The 10,728-nt window shown below is 41.2% G+C and overlaps 1 protein-coding gene across 1 annotated transcript in view; it reads left to right on the top strand.

Moving 5' to 3' along the window:
* Positions 1-10,728, top strand: part of FBN1 (fibrillin 1) — a 212,923-nt gene that overhangs the window by 88,675 nt on the left and 113,520 nt on the right. The window contains exon 6 of the mRNA XM_019664564.1: positions 5,711-5,836. Coding sequence (XP_019520109.1) covers positions 5,711-5,836 — 126 coding nt within the window. The remainder of the gene's footprint in view (positions 1-5,710; positions 5,837-10,728) is intronic.

Genomic DNA, 10,728 nt, shown 5'->3' with positions numbered 1-10,728 from the left:
TTATCTCTTTTTTAACAACTATATTTCCTAATATTTAAAAAATTTTAAATATTCAGGTATAGATTTCAGCTATTAGCATACCTGTGTTTTTATGACCCTAACAAAGCTATTAAGGTTTATAGCATACAAAATCCACATCAACAATGGATTGTATCTTCCATTTTCAGGCTTTCTCAGCTTAATATATTCAGCTTTAAGAGACAGAGTCAGCTTTAAGATTTAGGGCAATATGGTCCATCTGTCTTGTCCACTGTGTGTGTATGGTTTTTTTTTGGAATTATGATAGTTTCCAGCCTGGATGAGAATTGTTTTCCTGCGTGCCTTACCTTTCACTTAGACAGTCAGTTAATATCAGTCAGGATTGATTACCTTCTATGGTTGTGAACTAGACAGAAGACACACAGATTTAATATTCAGACTGAAAGAAAAATGATTCAAAATCCTTTTATTAATGCTAAGAAGCCTATTATGGTGGTGTAGCTAATGGACCAAAAATTCAGTCTGAGAATTATTTGATCCTTTTCCACAATTTTTTTTTTCTGGCTACATACTGAAGTCAGTAACAAGATAAAAACAGAATAGTTTGGCTAGACCATTTTTCCTTTCTTTGCCACCTACTGTTACATTAAATTCAGATGATGGGTTTTTTTTCCCTTCCTTTTTATTTTTCCATGCAAAATTGATATTGGAAGAGAAAGTCCTGTTCGGACTACATGTACTCTGGCCTGGAGGCTGGTGGGGGCATTGCTCCCCTGTCTGACGCTGGTAGGAAAGTGATCGGAAAGTCCTCTGGGGACCTTGATGAGCGGGGTCGCCTCTGACTTCTTTGCTCTCCTGCCCCAGCTCCTCACTGTGGGAATGGCATAACTCTGGGTATAGGATAATCTCCAGATGAGCAGTAGAAGGAATTCCAGAAAACCTGGCCCCCACCCCTGAAAGGATGAAGAGACCATCTATGTGCTCTAGGAAGATGCTCACATCACAGCGGGATTCGGTGCCCTTTTGAAAAATTTCCTGGCACCTTTGTCATTACTTTGAGTGGTTTTTTAAAATGTCTCTTTTCTTGATTTGGAGAAGAAGTACTGTGGGTACCTGGAAGCCCACAGTAATTTTTTTATAAACCCAAGTCAATAAAAAATTTGTTTTAGCAGACATGCAAGATGCTAACCTTTGCTCCCTTTGTGATGGTGAAAGCAGCTTTTCATGACATCTTCCTTTTGCAGAATTCTCCCTCTTAAAAGAGTCTCTTTTTCCCAAAACTTTTAAAAAAATCAAGTACCAAATTTTATATCAACACCTACAATTTGGGTACACTTGAAATGTAAATTATCAAGCTGATGTCATTAAATAATGCTTATTAAATTTTCATAAATTTAAGAAGAGGAAGATTGAGATTTATAGCTGTGATTTGAGAAAAAGGGGAACAGAGTCCATGCCCACCTTTGTGGCTGATTTTTCTAATGACCTTAGAGTGTGCATGCTGACAGAACACATGAACCTTTTTTTGTGGGAAACCAAGTTTGTATTTGCATAGGTTACTGTGGGAGGAAATTAAGAAATAAAAAGTATAATTAAAGGATTAAGTTTTATTTTTGGAAGAAGTCCCTTGGATTCCTAATTAACCACTAATATTTCGGGATTTAGATTTTCACCAGCCCAGCCTTTAGCACTTATAACAGCACTGCATGATGGAAAGGACTTTTTAAGAATGTAGCACTTAAGTTTGTGCAATCCTTGTGCAAAAACCTAGGACTTCCCGTTTCCAAAATAGTGGCATATTTACCTGATGACTACTTGCCGTTAGGGGCTCTTATCTTCTCAGGCATCAAGGAGAATTCCTGGGGCTACGTAACCATTGCCATACATGGGGCTTTATCCTCAGCAGCTGGTTGCAGGCCCTTGATTTTCACGGTTCAAGGTTGCTGACTTCCTATACAGAGGTTGACCAAAATCTCTGTAGTGGAGGCATGAGAGCCCTGGGCATGTGGTAGACCTCGCCCTAGTCCTGGTGGTTTCCCTCATCGCCTGTGTGATCTTGGACAAGTTGGTTACCAGCTCTTAGTTATTTCAGCTTTTAAATGAGGAGGTTGAACAAGATGGTAGCTGAGGGTTCTTTCCATTTCTGCAGTCTAGACTCCATCTTCACATTTCTTGTTATTTTCCATTTGTGATCAGACTCCTGGTGCTGCATGGATAAGAAACCATGCAAGCTGGCATATATGATGGGTTTTTTTTTGTTTTGTTTTGTTTTGTTTTTGACATGACTTGAAGAATCAATTTGCTTACTTTTTAGTCACACTTTTCACTGTATTTCATGTGTATAATAAAGCAAAGTTCACCTCATAGGCTTGGTGGCATTCACAATTATTAATGTCACATATTGCTTTTAAGCAGCTGCCACAATTTTTAGTTTTGTTTTTTTTGTTTTTGTTTTTTCCTACACTGTTAATAATCTAGACAGTCTGGATCAAGTTAACCGGTTTCCCTCATTTCTCACTCGTAGTAGTTGCCCATGATCTTGGATGGAACTCCTGGATAGCTGAGAATCCCAGTGATGCCTGTCCCAGAGCCGGGACCAAGCTGCATCCCATCTGTCCATCATACTCCTCCCTTTCCTCCTGCTGGAGGAGCCTCGGGATAGGGAAGTGGCTGAGGGACAGGGAGAATGCCCAGGGAGAGCAGATAAGACAGAGAGATAAGAAGGAAGATCAAGAACAAAGGACAGGGACGGCAGATTGGAAGGGCAGGGACCTACCATTGGTGTCCTTCTCAGGCTCACAGCAAGAAGCCAAGGAGGCCACAGGGAGCTCCCTAGGGGTAGCAGGTCTGCCTCGCCCTCCTGCCTTGAGGAAACGGGGGAGTTGTCTAGAGCACAGAAGTAGCTCTTCCCAGCCAAGCCTCGCTCCCCACCAGGCCCCCAAAAGAGATTTACTTTTATGGCTGGCATTTGACACAGACTGGCTTATGGAAACTGAGAAAGCCACCGTTCTCAGATTTTCTCCTACGGGGGATCCCTGAAATGCTATTAAAAGGAGATAAACAGAGTGGTAAGAACCTGGAGAAATCATAAATTAGTATGAATGGGTTTCAGAGTGTAAGTGATTCCAAGTCAAACGCTTTGTTCCAGGCTTTTACCAGCAGGGACTTCCACCACAGCCTGGCCACGACATCAGAACTCCTGCTTCCATGACTACGAAGCAAGGGGGCTGGGAAGCAAGGTGGTTCGGGGAAGCATCAGGTGCTAGACACAGGAAGGGAACAGCATGTGTCACTGCGGAGAGGACATTGAAGGAAATCCAGAGCCATTTAAGCTCCTTCAAGTTGGACAAGGTGGCCTGGTAGTTTTATTTTAATCTGTGTGAAAATTAGGCAGATGCAAACTGCAGTGTATATATTTCCTGGCATGTTGACCTCTGGGGTCATGCACCTAAGTGGAGACCCTGCCCTTCCGCCTTCCAAGTCTCTGGCAGCTGGAGAGTTGGGTTTAACATTATTTTATAAATGAACCTTTTTGCTCTTATTTCGGGTTTTACTCATGCCAGTTTTCTGAAGGCCACCTGGGTAGCAGAATTATAGAAATTAGGTCCCACGGACTATACCTCTACAATGGAGATTAGATGTGCTGACACACATAAAGCTTTTAGACAGCACCTGGCACTCAGTGCATATTAACTCATTATTCTTTTGTTGTTGTTATAATCTTCAGCAAAGGGTCCAAATCTAAACTAGCTAGCATGGGAAAGAAGATGTTTTCTCCATCCTGCCAAAGTTAATTCTAGTATTTAAATAACTTTTTCTGATATACGCTATCACTTAAATCATCTCTGGCTATTGAGGTACATTAAGTGGTCTTATAAGAATGGTAGCAATCACTGATACTAACATGTAGACAAATATTTCTTTTACTAGACACCATCTCTGCACATGATCTTTGATAGGTGTTATATGACTTAGTAACCTCTAAGCACACTTTGAGAAAGGTACATTCTCGTTAATAGCGTGTGGTATTGTTCTATCCTCCTTCCTCCTCTAGGTTCTTTGATGAACTTGTTTGGCTTTTCATTGGTCTTAAACAGGAGTGTGGCTGGTAACTACCAAAGGATCAATTTTAAAGAACTTTCTTAAAATGTGCCTTGAGAAGTTATGCCAGTTCTTAGAAACTTAGGCTCTGTCTTTGGCTGTTTTTCTGCCAGACTTTCACTGGCTCCAGTGAAATTTATATCTGTGGGAATAGACTATGCACCTTTACCATTACACGAATTCACAATGCCCATGCTGTTTATATTAGCATTGACTCCAATGTAAGCAGTGAAATATTGTTTGGTTTAGCCTCTAACCTAGCATAGAAGAATGGGGATTTTGCTTTGAAAAAGGTTAAACTGTATGTAAACAATGTCACTGCTGCCTTTCTGACTAACTGGGTGAACTTGAGTTAAAAGATACTTGAATCGGGTCCACTTAGAACTCTATTTTGTTTTATAAGTGAAGAGCGGTACTTAAGCTGGAAAAAAAATGTTTTTATTTTTAAACGGTAAGGCTTTCAGTGCTAGGGTGTTTGTCTGGCCATTGCAGTACGCGTGGGAGTATTGCCTCTTCCAGACACACCTCTCCTTAGGTCAGTGCAGATGAGGCCATGCAGGTACTCTGTGCCCTGAGCTCACGTTTATTCGAAGCAGGAAGTTCTCAATTTTCTCTCTTCCCTCACTGGTGCCACATCTACTGGCAACTGTCAGTGTCTGATTCTGGCTCTTGAAAAGCTCCCCTTGAAGGAAATGGTCAGATATGTCCTAAGGGACTTTTATGCTTCCTTAGAGGAGACGAGTGGCCTCAGGCTCTGAAAGCTAACCCCAATTGTGGCCTCAGTTGACCCCACAGGCAATTGGGGAATTGGAGTGGTTTTCAGAGTTGTCCCCATTGTGGGAAGATGAGCAGACCCACAGACCCATTATCCCTGCTCTGCAATCAGTCAGGGAAGGCTCCAGGGAAAGGTCTAGCCTTGGGTGAGGTGTCTCTCTGAAGCTCAGGCAGTCCCGGAAGGAGCTGTGAGCTGGGGGCCATCTGTTGATAGCATCTCCATTTCTGGGACAGCAGGTCCCCCTTGATGGAATCTGGGTGGAGCATTCCAGTGCCCACCACAATTCACTCTCTGAACCCACAGAAAACCATTGTCATGGAGATTAAATACCCCTGAGAACACCAACTTGGCCAAGTCTTGGCCAGTGACTCAGACCATGTGGTCATCTCCATAGGATTTCAGTATCTGCTATGCGGAGAATCAGAGTGAAAAGAAATGCAGGAACTAATGCAGCAAGTAGAGTAAATAGAAAGGGAGCTTAACTCAATGCAAACCATGGGGAGAGGAGGGAAAACAGAAATTTAAAAGAATTGACATTTGGAATATTAGAATATTTGAAAGAAATGACATTGTGTAGTTACTTGGTGAAACAACAATGCACAGTCTTAGATTTTAAAGGGGAAGTTTCTTGTGTTTTGCTTTAATTACTTGAATTTGGTAAATTCCTTGGGTAAGCCTGTGTTGAGAGAAGAAGCACCCACTCTTTGAACTGACTATTTTATATGCAGTTTTTATTCTGTGAAGATCACTATTTCTGCGGACATGATTTGACTAGTGTTAACATCTGAATCCTCTACATGACAAACAGTTCTATACTGTGCTCTATGAATACTGAAACTCTTCTTTGTGTTCTAGATATTGATGAATGCAGCACCGTTCCTGGAATCTGTGATGGGGGTGAATGTACAAACACAGTCAGCAGTTACTTTTGCAAATGTCCGCCTGGTTTTTACACCTCTCCGGATGGTACCAGATGCATAGGTAGGTTTAATTATAAATAGTGTGCATAGTTTCTGTAAATCAGTGCCATAACAAATGTCTTTCTAAACTGTCTGTTAAGGGAGATATATAATTTCTCACTTGATGTAAAATGTACATTTATGGAAATTCATTAAGCAGTTGAGCACCTTCTTAAAGAACAGAGGTACCCAGGGGTCTTATTTTGGGATTTTTGCCTCCCATAAAGAATGATCGAGAAGACCCTATGGATATCCTCAGTCTATAAATTAACTTTGCAGGTATGTGAGTGTCAAACGTTGAAGCCATCCTTGACTCCTCTCTCTTTTGACCCCCACCGTTTCCAAGGACCTATGTGAATTTAGGTCTGAAATTTTGCTGTCGTCTTTTAATTGGTCTCCCTGCTTCCTGGCTTCTCAATAATTTATCTTGTCAGATTTATCTTCCTAAAATAGTTCTTTGATAAAATAATTCTCTTGCTCAAAAATCTCTGGTAGTTTTCCATTAGGGTGTAGAAATCAGTGGTTTTCAGTCCCATGGATACATCAGGCGAAACCTTCCAGGGCTGCTAGGGTTAGAGAGCGGGACCGTGAAAAGGTGGGGAGGGGGGATACTGAGTGGAACAGGCTCTCGTGTCCTGTGCCCACCCTCCACATATACACACTCCAGGCACCTCTGCTTTTAAGTAGTAGGGTGTTAAGCTTCCATGTAAAATACCAATTAAATGAGGGATATTCTGTTGTTTAAAAAAATAGGTTTAACAACTGCTGGGTTTAACAATTGCTAAGACTCCCTTCAAAGTCCATTATTCTAGAATAAAGTTCAAGTTCTAGAGTGCGCAGGCTAAGAGTTAAGGAACCTCACTATCTGACTCCTCCCAACCTTGCTAACCCTCCCTGCTTCTAACCTTCTAAACAGGCCGTCCATTTTCTTTCATGCCTTAAATCAGACAAGCTGACCATTCATGATACTCTTTCCCAATGCAAGCCCCCCCTTTCGCCCTTCTTCCCAGGTTGTCTATCTTTGAAGTTGTCCCAGATCAGTTTACCTGAAAGCAATCGCTCCCTTGCCTGAGGATATGCTTCCCATATATCACCTTATAGGGAAATTCCATGTCTGTATGTTTTCATCTCCCTAATTAGGTTGTAAACTGTCCTTAAAGACTAATGGCTGGGGTCCTTATGTCTTTGGGGGTTCTCAGCACAATGCTTTGCATGTTGTAGGCTCTCAGTAAGTATTAGTGGAATGTCAAAATGAGTAATTCCTTATTATTAGGACAAAGTTAGGAAGCCTGTGGCACAGGGCCTTGGAGAAAAAAGAATGCTATCTTTGATGTTTGTTTTTGACCCATATTTTCGAAGACACTCAGCTTCACATCCTCACCACAGGCCATGAATTTCAGACCAAAACTAAATTGCATTGAAATTCTGAATTCCTTTTTACTTAGTCACATGTAATAAAAACTGAGGGCAGTCTCTTGCAGTTGACATTTGAATAAGTACAACTAGTGAGGGAAGCATCTCTGGACTTTTCCTTAGAAACAGTGGTGGTACCAGGATTACCTTATTTTCCGGGATCTATCTATAGATACTGGAACTGCAGTGAATGACTGGCAAGTGCAATTCATATAGCTCCTTCTCCCCTACCCCCCCACCCCCCCAAATATCCCAATTAGCACATGACCTCCAGTGGATATGCTTAGCAGGTAGGTCAGAAGTTCTTTCCGGTCCAGATAATAGATTTTTTTTTTTAATCTCCAAAGAGAGCCCCAGAGTACATTAAAATGGTTAAAACACATTTACATATCAGACGGTTTTAATTTTTAAAATTCTTTTCTTTTTACCGAATATATTCACACTAACTTTTTACAAAGCAAGTGGGTGGGGAGGGAACTTCCATTCATGGGTCACCTTCTAGGTGTTGGGTATTTTATGGCAGGTACCTGACTTAACGCTTGCAACAGTGCCGTAGATGAGAAGAAGCGGAGGATTAGGGTCCAGGTAAATCATCTGGTCCAGTCGTTGAAGTGATTTCTAAGTGAGGGGCCAGGATGACAGTCTGGGCCTGAGGTCAGAGTGCAGATCCCTCCCCTTGCTCCCTCCCAGATGAACAGTGGCTGCAGTAACTCTTTCTTGCCATGCTAGGCAAGCGCTGTTTTTCCTACTTTGGAACTTTATTGTACCCATAATTAGCAATTTATTATATAAAATTATCCAAATGACATTTCTGCCTTCACTAAAACTGATACTTCCTGCCTTGATAAACCACAGGGAGAAACCCCTCTCACTTCCCCCTCCCCCCCAAAAAATTATCCCTAGTGGCAAGAAAATACATGTAGTCTTGAACTTATAAACAAATCCGACATTTGTTGGTAAGTTGGTTGTTTGGAATTAGTAAATTTAACCAATAGAAAACCCCATATGTAGATAGTGGTCTGTAGTATCTTCCTTATATATCTCTTCTAAGCATGAAATTCCAACTATTACCTTCCGTCATCACATTCTGAGACTCTCAGACCTCCCCCGCCTCAATGTTCTCTTTGTCCTGTAAGCTCTGGCAGTGTTATTTTATTTTTTGTTCTATGATCTTCCTTCCGCACTTTATAATACTTTGTGTTAGGGTTGTCTTTTCTTATTAGCGTGTCTGTCTCATCATTTCCCGGGAGTCCTAAAGATGTCCTGTGCCAAGTTTGGGCCTCACAGCTCCTAGCTCCTGGTTGGACACAACATGTTAATGATTAGATAGGAGAAGTCTGTTGACAGGCCAGGATAACCTGCAAATACCTAGTTAATTCATAATATATTTGTTCTGATATAATGTGACTTCTGGGTCCTGAGAGGGAGGAAGGTTTTCAGAAGGGGAGAAAGAAGGAAAGTTTCCTTCTTATTCTTTTTCTGCCAGATGTCTTGGCCAGGACAGGTTTAAAAAGATGAAGGTGTCTGTGGTTTCTCCTGTCTCCCTTTATCTCCTCCAAACCTTTATCGCCTCCAAATCCTAACATTCTTCTCTCTCAGTTCCCAGAGGTCTTCAGATTATCCTCAAGCCACCCCTTACCCTTCATGCAAAGTGACCCAGCTCCAGAATGGTTTTCTTCCCACTTCCTGTGGTATTGCTACCTGATGACAGAAAACCTCAGGCTGGTGTGCCCAGGGGTCCATTCCTCCAAATCAGCGGTTCTCAACCTTCCTAATGCCACGACCCCTTAATACAGTTCCTCATGTTGTGGTGACCCCCAACCATAAAATTATTTTCATTGCTACTCTATAACTGTAATTTTGCTACTGTTATGAATCGTAATGCAAATATCTTTTTGTTTTCCGAAGGTCTTAGGCGACCCCTGTGAAAGGGTTGTTCGACCCCCAAAGGGGTTGCGACCCACAGGTTGAGAACCACTGCTCCAAATGGTTCCTGGTTTTCACAGATTTTCTCTTCCTTTACCTATTGACCCATAGGTTTTCTTGAAATTTTTAAGTTGTGTAAATGTGAGCATTTTAAACAAAGGCTCTCTTTCAAAAAAAATTAGCAAAATGATTATTGCATGTGCAGGTGCCATTTGTTCAATAGGAATGGCGGCAATCCAAACATGACTGGTGATTTTTTCAGTCCCCACATTCACCATTTTGATCAAGTCCCTGACCTATTGATCTAACATATAGGTCAGCCAGCTGGGCAGTAAAATAGTGTCATAGTTAATTTGCAAAATAATAGACATTAGCCCAGTAAGAGTTTGCTATTGGCAGTTGTAGGTCCCAGCTTTGCTCTGAAAGATAGCCTGTGCTGAAAATTATATATACAAATTTTGGTCAAGTGTTTACACTGGATTTTGACCACCAAATTCATCTGAAGCTGGGATATAAGCCAGTTTTGAACATCTCTTCCCATTCTTAACTGCTTTTGGTTTCCATGCCCCAAATATTTGCTAATCCCTGAGTATACAGAGTATTAGTGGCTTTTAGGCCATGCAAATTAGAGTGTAGGAAATTCTGTTTCTCCCCCTTCCTCCTGAGGAGGCGCCACCCTTGGCTTCACAGAGCATCCCTTGTCTGCACTCTGTCTCCAGCCATTTACCCTGGACTGGGCTAGAATCAGGCATGTTCTGCCTCTTTGCTGAGACTTAGCCTGACCAGAGGTGCCGGAACTGGGACCACAAAAAATTTCTCGAAAGCACATTTATTCTTGCAAGCGGTTTTAAGCACTTTCAGAAAGAATTTTTTATCCTTTCAATTTTTTATCCATAGTTTTATGGTTTGTCTAGGTTTGTTGTAGCCTCCTTCATTTGATGTTAATAATTTAACTGTTTCTAAGGTAGCCTTGTTTTTCTCTACATTTTATCTCACCTTATTAATGTATTGCAATAGTCAAGATTAGAAGGGTTTGTGTTCTTAAGAATGATGTAGATGAAAACAGTTATAGGTATGAGCCTCTCTGGGCAAACGTAATGTTTAATATTTACACTTATGGAAACATGGGGACGGATTTTTGACGATTAAAATATTCCTCACTTTACAAAAGGATTTACCACTTATAATCCTTTAAATGACAGGCATGCTTAAAATGCTATTTTCATTTCCAAACTTTATTTTATATGAACTGTACAGAGATACACTTTCCTTGAAGAGAGGCACACCCTTAACATATGTCAGGTAGATCAAGGAGTCCTGCACTTGGCTACCTGCCTCCTCTATTTCAAGGTACAACCTCAGAGGCCCACAAAGCAATTAGGCCTCTCCTATGTCACAGGCTCTTTCTTGGTAGCCCAGAGTTGTAACTCAGTGTGTCAATGTTGTCATGACAGTCAGACATGATGTAACCCAATAAAAGTGATATATAGAAAGAAATATGTCTTCCCATGTTGCTTTGAGAAGATACCTTTCTGCCAAAGGAAAAAAATTATAATTTCTTCAAGAACCATTGTA

Source organism: Hipposideros armiger, unplaced genomic scaffold (assembly GCF_001890085.2).
Source record: "Hipposideros armiger isolate ML-2016 unplaced genomic scaffold, ASM189008v1 scaffold_12, whole genome shotgun sequence".
In the NCBI taxonomy this organism is placed as follows: Eukaryota; Metazoa; Chordata; class Mammalia; order Chiroptera; family Hipposideridae; genus Hipposideros; species Hipposideros armiger.
The sequence above is the reverse complement of the archived record's forward strand: the minus strand, read 5'-3'. Positions and strand labels throughout refer to the sequence as shown.